The sequence below is a fragment of the Rhododendron vialii genome, chromosome 12a (assembly GCF_030253575.1).
Source record: "Rhododendron vialii isolate Sample 1 chromosome 12a, ASM3025357v1".
NCBI lineage: Eukaryota > Viridiplantae > Streptophyta > Magnoliopsida > Ericales > Ericaceae > Rhododendron > Rhododendron vialii.
In genome coordinates, this window is record NC_080568.1 from 34,789,149 (window position 1) to 34,802,175 (window position 13,027).

Below are 13,027 nucleotides of genomic sequence, written 5' to 3' on the forward strand. Positions count from 1 at the left end.
AATCCCAGGGTGTTGAAGTGAGCCATCACCCATATAAGTTGCTCTTCCAGCATTGTCAAACTTGGTAAACTTCTTACCATTAACATTCAGGATATACTTGACATGTCCACAGTGTATTCTATGATCACGAGACTAGTTGGGTTGGAATGTTCTGACCTTTCATACTAAGCTCTCTCACTAGCACAACTCTCAACAGTGGGTTTAGAGGGCACGTTCTCCCTCGAGGCCACTCATAAATTCGCGAAGGCCTAATTCAGTGTGCGACCCATCCATGAGCCACTTGGTCATTTATTGTCAAAATTAGGAACGTCTCCGGTTCTCTCCAACCATATTCCCACGTTAGGGGATTACTTAGGTGATGTTATTGATGTCGTTGGAAAGAGAAACAAGCATAGTCTTCATATGTAACAATTTTTACAAGTTGACACTAAGTGAAAAAAATGAGAATATCCCCCCTTTCGTCACAACTGTCCCCTTCTTCTCTTTGAAGGGAAACATAGGCTGGAGGGAAAATGCCGGTATGTAGATTTTGAACACTACCTAATGTTAGGAAGATACAAATTTTTTCACAAATTTGGAGGCCTGTTTCACAGTTCCCAAAATTCTGGAAAAAAAAAAAAAAAAAAAACAGGGCAAAAACTAAGCTAGAATGCAGTAGAACCATAGTTTTGAATATCGTACGACTCTAAGGGCTCATGCTATCTGGAGATCGCGGAACCAGAGTCTGAAGGTTTTGAATCAGACGAGTGGAAAGAAGATGAGCAACAGATCCATTCAGACGCGTGGGAAGAAGATGGGCAACAGATCCATGACCCAGGCCCTTCGAATTGTCCCCCTGTGATCAACATTCAAGGGAAAATGAAAATTTATCAACACGGAGGTACCGCGCTAGAGTACCAGTTCTTCTACCAGTACCAAAATTTTTGAATATTATACCGCTTGAGAGAACCGGTTATTCTACTAGCACGTACCAATAAGATATCAGGTACCGTTTCGGTTTCACCGCTATTAATATTATTTTCTCACAGAAAAATTTAGCATAATGTATACATTTATCTATAAAAAAAATTCCAAAAATCGCTGGTACCCACCGGCACGGACCGATATCGGTTGGTTTAAACCAGTATTCGAGCCGAAAAGAATTTATAGTTCTAGGGTATTGGATTCGCTAAAAATTGGTATACACCAGCCAGCAGCCGGTGCTGTTACGGTACGGGATTCAAATCGAGTAGAACACAACTCGATCCCAATGTATAACATGACGCATCTACAAAATACGAAATGGTTAGGGCCTGAATTGGTTCTTTGGGTTCTGGAGAGGCATCCAGGTAGAAATTTGTAGTTTCCTTCTATGTGCTTGACGGCAAACTTCCATCGGGGAATCTAAAGTTTCCCATCGCAGCAATTGCATCTTACTTCGGCATTTGAGGAAACATGACTTGCACTACAGCCACCTTCAAGTGTGAACCCAAAACCTTCTTCAAGAGGTCAGCTAATAGCCAATTTCACTCAGCAAGTTTTTCTTGAACTGCATTTCACTGGGCAAGTTTGGCTGGCAAATTTCTTCAATCAAAATAAGCACACGAATAATGAACTGCCCTGAGCCCAAGCAGATTTTTGAGCGAAGTTCATTGGCGATCAAGAAACTGCCCCATGACCAAGCAAAACTATGAGTTTATTGTCTTAATACCAATACTCTGGGGTAGTATGTAAGTTAAAAGTAGGCAATTCAAAAAACCTGAGTCACAATCTCGTTAATGAAGACAACCAAATTTTGCCACCACAAGAAACATTCCCACGTCAAATTGATCACTGAAATCATCGTCACATTTATACTAACCCACAAAATTCAATACAGACACTTATAAATTAGTACTCCATTAAAACTAAAAAAAATACCAAACCCATTGGAGATGCTCCAACAATTTTACATGTGCCAACTTCTAACAAGAGCTGCTTCCCAATTCAAATATTCTTCAAGCATATTGGAAGCTGAAAAACACCATTTCGGACTACCATTGGCCACACATTAAAAAGTAACTGCCTACTACCATTTGATGAGGCCAAGCTTAAATAACTTTGTCTAGTCATATCTTGAGTATTGACTACATCACAAGTGATTTCAGAATTCCAATCAAATACACACAACAAAAGATATGTGCAACATGAAAATCGAATCCAAGCAACAAGAACATTTCAACTCATACAGTTGCAAAAATAAAAATACGACACATGGAATTTGATTGTACACGAGAAGAATGCTAGCAACTCAAAGCACGACAATATTCCCCCTTCAATCAACAGGTATCCATTCCAAAACAAACATGTTGAAAGATGCTTCGGGCTGACAAGAAGGCAGCAAAGTCCAGGACGTGATGAATAGAAGTTACAGTGCCTATCAGAATAAGATGCTACCATGGTGTCAATTTTTCTCTGTACACATTATTGCATTGCATGGGAATGCGTACAAACATGTTTGCAAGGAGTTATTTACACCCAATGTAGAAACTAAATCGATGGGAGGACATGCCAAAAGAGCTGTTCCAACTTCAACTTGTCCATTTGTGTTGGAACTTGGAAGCACGTACCCAAAATGTCCACCCAACTCCCCGAATTCATTCCCATAAAACTTAAAGTGTTCATCCTTTTCCTTCAAGTTCTAGGTATCCCCCTCAATTCTGTACTTTAATCTACTATAAATGCAGATTGCTTTGTTCACCTTACCTTGGAAGCCAAACCAGATGACTAACAATAGTTACATTTTCGTAGCAGTAAAACTTACCAAACCCACGTAGTATCTGATGATTTCTAAAGCAACCAATCATCGTGAAGTTTGAGAAAGATCCAATTCCACGTAAACACTAATAATTGTTTGTCCAACATCCCATACACCAAGCCCCATAAAGGTAGTCTCATACACCCAGTGCCATAAACAGTATCCGAAAATGAGTCCTTTATACAGATTGATTATCCAGATTCTAATATATAGCTGTCAGAACCACCTATCAACCTTTCCCTGCTACACCATCTTGCTCCTCCCCTACACTAATAACACGAGTAATAGAAGACAAATGTTATCCACGTCAGTGTTGGAAAAAATGAACTCCAAGATTGTGGCCGCAAAGCATGGAACAATTAGGTCTCTGGAAAGTCTCAGTGCTACCTTCCGTAGCATCAAACCACCTTTCACATCATCTTCAGCTAATTGGAAGTGAATAAACTCCTTCCGTTTTAAAAGCTCAGAATTTCTACACTTCTCTCGAGCTTATCAACAGAACTTCAGCTCAAATCATTGAGGCACGGACTTACCTAGGATATTCAAATTGAACGACCTTTACCACTTTTCCTGGGAGATGGATGGGGCAGGTGGTGGGTTTAAGAGTTGTTCATGTGTTCTTATGGAGCCTTCCATGTTAAGAAACCATCTATTTTCAATTTTCACACCGTTGCTTCTTGCCTCGGTGGTTTCCAGCAATGTTCTAAAACTCGGTACTCGGTACTCGCTCGGCCGGCCACCTTGTACCTTGTAGGCCGAGTACTTGGCAATTACTCGGTGATTACTCGGCGAGTAGAAATTACTTTGAATTTTTTTTATATGTTCCCCAAATGATATTCATAATGCATAATGAGAAGTTCAATGTTCATAGTTCAAACCAAATGAAACTAAGTACAAAATTACTAGTCCATTGCAAAGCTTAACGTTCAAACCAAATGAAACCAGATACGAAATTAATAGTCAATTACAAAGTTCAACGTTCAAACCAAATAAAACGAAGTACGAAATTAGTATTCAATTATTCCTCGAAGAAGAAGAGGAACAGCAGCAGCAGCTTGATTGGTGTGTTCACTCGATCAGGGTAAGTATAAAACTATACTGAAATTACACTAACGACCCTTCAAATTTAACATATTATGTATTTTACCCCATATTTCAGTTTTTTTTTGATTTTCTCCCCACTTCCGAGTAATCTCGTTTTACCGAGTAATCGGTACTCGCCGGGTACTCGCCGAGTAATGCCGAGTAATCGGCTGGCCGAGTAATTCCACCGAGTAGCCCTAACTCTACTTGGCTAGGCACAGAGTACCGAGTACTCGCCGAGTATTTCCGAGTTTTAGAACACTGGTTTCCAGAGATACCAACAAAAATTGCTTGAGTATTCAATGGCAATGAACATCACTACAATAACCTCTACCACAAAGTGGCAGCTTTTGGTCATCAGAGAGATGGTAACTTTCATCACCAAATGTCATCTGATAAGTTATAATAGCAGTATCGAACTTAAGCCAGCCTAAGTAGCCGTGTTATAATAGCAGTATTGAACTTAAGCCAGCATAAGTAGCAATGTTGCCCTATGACAAAAGGTTGGGAAAAAAATCCCACAACAAACCAACAAGCTCACAGCAGACTAGCACTATCACTTCAAAATCCATGACTTTTCTGATGCAACTGCACACAACAAGAGTAGGATAAAGTTGACCCGTATCCCACCCCGTATCGTCTCTTTCCAAAAATGACACGTATCCCACGGTCCCACCCCATATCGTTTTTATATAGAAATACTATGATAGGATAAAGTATCCAACAATATAATCGCGTATCCTGATACGGAATGTATCCCGCAAATACTTGTTCATACAATATTTTAAGAAGCGGAACCCCAAATGCATTCTAAATCGTTTGATAATTATGGCGACATTCTAACCATCTACACAAAACCAAAAGCCAATTCATTAGGGCCGAATAGAAGAGATAACATGTTTCAATCATGTTTAGCATGAATTAGAGAATGACTCCTGTCACTCTTCTTCTCTTTCATTGACCAAGGCGCTAGAAAGCCTCAATGTGATAGATTTCTAGCTTGTACTTAGGCATAACTAACTTTTAGTTGTATACTAGCTTTAATGTATCTCGATACTAGCTTTAATGTATCTTGATACGATATGAAAATGAAAATAACAATAACAATACACCATACCATAGTTGTCAAAGGCGACCAAGCGCAAAAAAAAGCACTTCTTTCAAATTGATAAAAAAAAGTGTGATTTCTTCCAAAAAAGCGCGCTTTTTTCAAGAAAACGCACATAACACAATTATTTTCAGAAATAATTATTTTTTTACATAGGTGTGCCTCTCTTCAAAAAGGCGCACCTTGCGCCTCTCGCCTCAGGCCCAATAGAACTTTGGGCCTCGGTGCGCCTTTCGCCCTTGACAACTATACACCATAGTATCCCAATTTGAAAACACTTGACCATCAATTCAAGACACAAATTTCCCAGCTGAATTTAACACAGGTCCATTTGAAACAATAAGTTCCATATAAAAGACAATTCAAATTATTCATCACCACATCACTGACAAAGTACTACTGCGATACATGATGAAATGAATAAATATGCAGTAGGAGCACGAATCCACCGTGCCTCTAAATTACTAAACCATCAAAACACACTTTTTAGCAGATCAAAATTTGGGAACAACAATAAACAGTTTTACCACCATAGCGCTTGCACAAGCCAAAGAAACAAGGCCTATCCTCATCAGATCGGCACGTATCTCTTCAACACCTGCTTCCCCGTCACCGCCAGCCCAACCACCATCCCTCCAATCGCCCCCGCCACGGCCGCCGACCTCGGCCCCGACGCCGCCTTGTACAGCGCCCCCGTCCCCAGCCCCGCCACCACGCTGTTCACCACGTCGTCCGTGTCCCTCAACGCCACCATCCCGCTCTCCAACCCGGCGAACATCAGCCCAATCACCCCGGCCCGGTTCCCAAACTTCCTACCCGCATGTCCCGACCCGTTTAAAATCCTATTCACCTTCAGCTTCATCGTGTCGCCGGGCTCGACCGCCCTGACGCCGTCGACTAAGCCCTTGGCGGCGCCGACGGTGGCGCCGCCGAGGTAGGTGATGCCGGTGTAGTAGGTTAGGTTTTCGCCCCAGGAGCGGCGTTGGGCGACGGCTTCCTCTTGGAAGAGGAATTCGGGGGAGGTTGGGAGCTTGTATAGGGTTTGGATCGGGACTTGGAGGTCCTGGTAAGGGTTGTAGAGTCGGCGAGTTTGGTCGGTTTCGTCTTTGGAGCTGTTGAACGCCATGGCCTGTTTCGGTTTTTCCTAGGGTTAGGGTTTTGGGTGGTGCGATCTCTCAAGATTCTTTATTCTAGAGAGAGAGAAACAGAAGCTGAGATTTCTGGAGAGGTTCCCTCCGATAATACGCTACGTGGAGAGAAATCAAGGTGGGACCGTGGGGCTCGTGTCACAACGCCGACTCTGTGGCGGACCGGTTTGAGTGAAGAAACAAGGGGAAAGGTTAATTGGGTGATGAACCGGTTTAATTCCTTTTTTTTTATTATTCTCGATTTATGGTGAGTTCTAATAAACTTAACTTATTTCTTCATTTTGTGTGTTTTATTTGTTTATTTTGAAAATTTTGTTAGATTTTTGTGATATTTTTTAGATTAATCATTCGTCTCGACGAGAGCAATATAAAAAGTACAAAATTATGACCAAAAGCAAAAAAGTTCACTAAAAACGAAAAAAGTATCAAATAGCTTTTTTTTTTTTTGTCTAAAGTGCCGTCTTATTTGAATTTTTTTATCCGTCCATATTTTTATACTTTTCTGATTCATTTCGATGAGACGAACAATTAACTCCAAAAATTACAACGAAAATCTAAATAAAAAGTTACGAAAAATAAAAAAAATGAAATAAATTTCAGACTTATAAATTTATGAGTACGCAAATTTCTGTTTGGAAGCTTACAAATTTAGTTTCTCTTATTCCACTCTGGAATCAATATGTCGTTATTGACGTAATCTCCAGAATAATTTCTTGAATCAAACACTTCATTGGAGTAGATTATAATCCCTGATCAAACACTTTAATTTCAGTGCAATCAAAAGAAACACTCGCCAAATTTAAGGCAAAGTATTTATTAGTATGAAATGCTGGATAGTTTCAATTTAATTCATACAAAATTATTTGGTTCCTTATTCTTCTCCCCTTGTTGAATAACAAAAAGCCAAAATTTGTAGAGTTTGTTATTCAAGTAAAAATTTGAACACCCGCAAAAACAATCCAAAAAAACTTCAACCAAAACAAACAAAAGCCAAAAGAACAAATCGATACCCAAAAGAACTAACCAAAAACCTGCAAAACCTCGAAATTAAAATTCTAGAGAAAGAGAAGCACCATCCTATAAATCATCATCGTCCTCCAAGAAAACATCTCCAGAACGTTAATCCTTTCCGCTATATTGACCTCCTCTATTTCAAAAAGTTTCTTTAACTTACAAGTTCCCCACCTTTGGAATTGGTAGTTTTACCTCAAAAAAACTAAAGTGTTGGACCGTTTTTTCACCATCTCTCCTAAAATCAATTGGTATTAGTGAAGGCTTCAATTAAGTCTTTTATGGCATTCGACATCGCACCCGCAAGTCTGTTTTTAGAGCGGTTGCAGAGAATGACATTATGTAATCAAATCCATGGGAGCACTCCGGGCCTAACATAAAGCAAAACACATGTTATTTGATTAAATACTTATCAAAATCAGAATGACTTGCTTGAATGGTTCCACAAAAATAAGTCCCACAAAATCTATGTTTCTAATCATCGAAGTAGAAATCCGACGTGAATTTGCTGAAAAAGTGAGTAATGTTTACCGACAGTCATGAGTAATGTTCATCCATTGTTTAGGTGCATGGGCGAATAAAAGAGTATTCAAAAACCTAAAAACTCTCCATTGGCTGTCCTCATGTATGTAACAATCAAGACGCAAATCACTGTCGCATCGTCAACAACAATTTGTTTCTATAACGCCATGGTGATATGCATATTCCTTGGCTATACCACTACGCCACTGGAGAGAGTCAAGACCAAATATTTTATACTAAAAAGAATCACTCTTTATCATGTGTTTGTTTGGTGGGGTTTGATTGCTTTACTGCTTTTCTCTTTTACCTTGGCCGCTGCACAAGTTTCATGAATTATTCCTGCGTGATGATCGACAAAAGAATTATTCCTACTCGGAGATCACGAGTAGTACTATTTGATGGCGTAGGGCACTGCCGTGTGGCGTCCAACATTGTTTTCTATCTCGTACATTTACTAGGGTTTACGAAAATGTGTGGAGGTAAGAGTTTTGGGGCACTATGCGACGTGACCACCAACTAATTTTTCCTATAACAGATGGGGCCAATTAATCGCAATTGCATAGAGAATACCACCCCTCATTATTCCGATGTAATTTGGACAGTAAAAAGTGCTAAATAGGACCAAAAAATTGGGACAAAAAGAGTAATTTTAGGAAAATGATTGTGGTACTCCCCGTTCATCCAATTCTTGTTGTCTTTTTTTTTTTGGTGAAATTCTAAAGTTATATCCTTGCATTGTAATTAGGTTCTTTACTCATGAAGGGCAGTTCCATAAACTCATGTGAAAATGGACGAAAAAAGTAGTGAATATGGACAAAAGGGGAGTGCGAAAATCACTAGATATACTTTTACCATTTTTGTGTGATTATTACTATTTTGTTTTAAGGTTGAAGTTTGTTTTGTCTGATAGAATCATATTGTTTTTCTTAAGAATAATAGATGGTTAAAATATAGCACAAGACTTGTCTGCAGAGGTGCGGTTGGAGTGTTCACAATCGTTGGATGGTATTTTTAACAGTCGAGATTTAAAAAAATAAAATTTGGACCGTTGAATGCAAAAAGGAACGGCTGTGATACAACTGCATGGACTCTTTGTAGTTGGACCACAGAGAAGCCGCGTCCAAAATATACACCATGGATTCATTTTTCTCTAAAAACAAATATGATTGGTTTATATGTCTACGATCGATTGTCTAACAATTTGATTTTTGGATGAATGATTTATGCATCAGGGCTACAAAACAAACGGCTAAGATATACCATCTATTTTGTTTAATAGAATTAATTAAAATCTCTCAAACAATATTTATATTATATAAAAGGTCTAACAGTTTGGGACGGAACGAGTATCATCAACGTGAGACCTCTAATGAGCTCGTTTTTAAGTTGGAGGAAGATTGGTTAAAAAAAAATAATCCTCGAAGGCTCTCCTTCGAGGTGTGCATAATTGATCAGTTCACTCAGTTTGTTGCTGAAGACTGGTTGTCTGGGTCAGATGCTTTTGTAACTTCATATGCACACATGTTTTTGGACTCATTTCCGACAGGTTATGCAGTGCTGTTGGAGCACAAAGCACAACACACTGCGCTTATCTTTGTTTCCTAATTTATTGACACAAAAGTTATGGGTACGTTCTACCTATATATTTACCAATCACAATACACGTACGTGGAGCACAATTTGTCATTGTTCTTACATGAGGTCACAAGGTCACAGGTTCCATTTCTACGAAGACTAAACATTCCAAACCTTGAGATCACTGAAAGTTATGCCCGGTGGTTACTTTTAGGGCTCCAGAATTAGTTGAGGTGCACGCAAGCTGGCCCGGACATCCGGTTATAAAAAAAAAAACTTGTCATTGCTCCAAGAGCAAAGAATAATTTCTCCATAATTCCCTATGTTGATCGAACCAAAAAAACTAAAGACATATTTTCTCCAGTTTTAGTGGGGTAGACTATTGGAATCTCCTTTAAAACTTACCAATGTTTTCTTTTGGTTGGCTTTGCCTATAAGAAGGTCTTGTATGCCCTTTGGGTTTCATTGCAGTTTTTCATTTCCCTTACTCCTCATTGACTTCTTGTATCATTCTTCGAGTTAGCAAAATTCTCTTCTTCCTTTTTTCCTTAATAAAGAACAGCTTAAATATTTCGCTATGAACGAGAGAGAAGACATGGGGAGAAGGCTATATGAAGCCTGTTTAAGCGGGAGTGTCTCAGCATTAGACGCATTGATCGAAAAAGATCCACTCATTCTTGACCGAGTTAGCTCACTAACGCGCTTCTCCAACGACACCCCATTGCATGTAGCAGTATTACGCGGTCATTTGGACTTCACGAAAGCCCTTCTAGCTCGGAAACCAAAACTTGCCACCGAGTTAGACTTGCTACGGTGTTCGCCCCTCCACTTAGCTTCCACTGAGGGCTATGTCGAGATTGTACAAGTGTTGTTAAGAGTGAACAAAGACCTTTGCTTTGCTCGTGATCAAGATGGTAGTATTTTTTTCCTTTACAGTTTGCTTATAGCTCTCTTCTTCTTTTTTTCAACAAAGAAAACAATGTCATCGTTGCTTTCCTCGTCAAGATTCTAGCAGATAGCAGCAACTCCAAAATCTAATTAACCTGATCTGTCCCAATCTGAATCATCCATAAAAGATAATAGTGCGTACATAAAATAATGTTGCAATATGTATATTCTGTTGACTCATATATCTTTATCAAGGCTCTGATCAAACATATCTAACAGGTAGAATTCCTCTCCACTTGGCGGCCATGAAAGGACGAGTTGAGGTCATAGAGGAACTGCTTCGGGCCGAACCAAATTCAATTCATGAGAAATTAGGCAAAGGGGAGATTGTTCTGCACTTGTGTGTCAAATATAACAAGCTAGAGGCTTTGAAGACAGTGGTGACATATTTAGAGAGGAACCACATGGATAATCTCCTCAACTCTAGAGACGATGATGGAAACACAGTATTGCATCTTGCTGCAGCCCTCAAACAAATTGATGTAAGTATTTGTGTAGTTACCCACACTAATATGACTAAAAATAAGGATCCATCAGTTTGACCATTTGTGGGTCTGTCTGGTCCACTTTGATAACAAAACAGTTCATAATCTTGTCAAGACCATCAACTATGTCAAATATTATTCAAGTTCAATGTTTTTAGCAAATTGAGTGCTATGGCATTGCTACAAGCTGCAACTTTTCATCCCTTTACCTCCTTTGAACAGTTCTAACCAAAAAAGGAAAGAAAGAGAGAAACTGAACTCTCACACTTGGCGCAATAGTAATCACATGACAACCAAAAGTCTACCCACGTACAAACAATTCTTGTGTTGGACCTCTGCCAGTGGACATCAAGCCGGTTATGGAGTAGTTAAAAAAAAAAAAAAACTTGGGAAGGAAAAGCTAGTCCGAATTTTTCTCAAGCTTTAATTGTTTTTAATTTTTGTTCTTAATTTTGTGGTATTACTAACTTCCAACATTAATGGGCTTTGGATGTGCAGACCATAAAATTCTTGTTGGAATTAAAGAGTGTCAAAGACGAAGCTAATGTCAAGAACCAAAATGGTTCTACAGCTTTGGATGTTGTGGAGGACACTCCTAACAGAGGCGAAAAAACCATGGAAATAAGAAAGTTTCTTGCACAAGCTGGTGTTCGTCAATCCACTCCTCCATCTAAACTGCATAGTCTGCATCTGTTTTGGAATAAGTATTTCTTGGTTGGGAGTGACTGGCTCCGAGAGGTACTATTGGATGTTTCACACACACACACAGTCTCTCTCTCCCTCTCTTTCTGAGCCACAATTTGATACAAATCACTCCTACAGACTCGTTCAATCCAACGTACATTAACTACTTTTTCAAGCAACTTTAGAGCTAGTGGGGTGATCGATAGTCGTTGGATTCAGCCTATTGTGCCCCTCATAAGGGCCCCATCCTGAGCCCCGCCCAAAAGTGATTCAAATCGGTTATTTTTTTCGACTTGTCGAGTTTGCCATTTTTTGCCATATCTGACATCGGTATGTATTAGGATGAACAAATTACAATGCATGTCTTGAAATAAATTAATGGCTAGCATGATTTTTGGGAATGAAGTACTTCAAGACAAATATGTTTGAAGCATGTGACTACATATATTCAATCAGTGTATTTTTTATGTACGCGATAAACTATGATAAGACAAAAAAATTACAAGGTTTGGTCAATTTTTTTGCGCTCAAAATGGGGTCACCTAGTTTTCATTGGACCCTTCATTAGCGGACAATGGAATACTTGGGTTGTAATTCGAATTAAAAAAAAAAATCAATAGAAAAACTAGCTTTTCAAATAATCATGACCGGAAATCATATATAAATATGTCTTCCATGTCAACAGGTACGCGGCCATTTAATAACGGCAGCCACTCTAACGGCAACCATGGCTTACCAAGCTATTCTAAGTCCGCCTGGTGGTTTCTGGCAAGAATCCCGTAAAGGCGTAACTGCTGGACAAGCTGTCATGGACAGTTATCACAGCGAACTTTATGCTGCATACTTACTTGTTAACACCGCAGTGTTAACATCATCATTGAGCACTATTATGTTGGCCTTGAGCGGACTCCACAACAAGTTTTTGATATGGATGTTGATATTAACTGTGTATATGTCACTTTCATGTATGGCCGGAGCTTATGTGATGGCTGTCTTAATAGTTTTCCCAGAAGTGTGGAATTATTTCAAGTTGCCTCTGGAGATATTCAATGGAATGTTGTATAGTTGGATGGGTATATGCGGAATCGTTCTGGTGCTTCTCGCAGGCAACTTCTTCTTATGGCTGCGAAAAAGGTCTAAACAGCTTGGGAACAAGTTGAAAAAGTTTCGAGAATGTCGTACATGCTACGAACCACAAGCTACAAATAGTATTGATGGTGATCAGGTCAGTAATAGCGATGCTCGTGATAATACAACCCGCAGCCATAAGTGCATTGGAAACTTCTGTTAGCTAGCACGTCGTTGGAGTACTCTGGGATTCCATTCCGAGCGGAGGATTTGTGCTTGTGGGCCGGGACAATTGTCGCAGAGCAGTGGATCTGGAGTAGTCGACAATCTTTAGTAAAGAGTACTACGTATGATGTGTGTGCGTGAGATATGGCCCTTTATTCATGTGAGTGTGTGAATTTATGTAATTTGTGCGTGTCTAGCTACTTGCCTATTGGCATGGACTATATGGAGTAGCATGAAAGAAGCAAGAGCCGTCTTTGTGTATTTTGTTTACGGTTGTGGGTGCCTTGTGTTTGTTGTATGGTTATTAATGAATAATGTTCGGTTTGTTGTGTGTTGGTCAATTTGATTTAGTTCCCGTACTTCTTAAAAAGGATGCAAGATTACTTTAGAGTGA

The 13,027-nt window shown here is 39.4% G+C and overlaps 2 protein-coding genes across 2 annotated transcripts; one reads left to right on the forward strand and one right to left on the reverse strand.

Moving 5' to 3' along the window:
* Positions 1-5,256: 5,256 nt before the first annotated feature.
* Positions 5,257-6,198, reverse strand: LOC131311022 (mitochondrial import inner membrane translocase subunit TIM23-2-like). Its single transcript, XM_058338335.1, has one exon. It carries the CDS (start codon positions 6,091-6,093, stop codon positions 5,539-5,541), a length of 555 nt encoding a protein of 184 aa, XP_058194318.1. The 5' UTR covers positions 6,094-6,198; the 3' UTR covers positions 5,257-5,538.
* Positions 6,199-9,687: 3,489 nt separating this feature from the next.
* Positions 9,688-12,974, forward strand: LOC131311241 (ankyrin repeat-containing protein BDA1-like). The gene is made up of 4 exons (XM_058338603.1): positions 9,688-10,137; positions 10,391-10,653; positions 11,155-11,394; positions 12,026-12,974. The coding sequence occupies exons 1-4, from the start codon at positions 9,801-9,803 to the stop codon at positions 12,629-12,631; spliced, it is 1,446 nt and encodes a 481-aa protein (XP_058194586.1). The 5' UTR covers positions 9,688-9,800; the 3' UTR covers positions 12,632-12,974.
* The last annotated feature ends 53 nt before the right edge of the window (positions 12,975-13,027 follow it).

Coding starts and splice junctions, on each gene's coding strand:
- LOC131311022 (XM_058338335.1), bottom strand. CDS start 6,093: ATGGCGTTCAACAGCTCCAAAGACGAAACCGACCAAACTCGCCGACTC.
- LOC131311241 (XM_058338603.1), top strand. CDS start 9,801: ATGAACGAGAGAGAAGACATGGGGAGAAGGCTATATGAAGCCTGTTTA. Junction 10,654..11,154: donor CAGCCCTCAAACAAATTGAT/GTAAGTATTTGT, acceptor TTGGATGTGCAG/ACCATAAAATTCTTGTTGGA. Junction 11,395..12,025: donor GGAGTGACTGGCTCCGAGAG/GTACTATTGGAT, acceptor CCATGTCAACAG/GTACGCGGCCATTTAATAAC.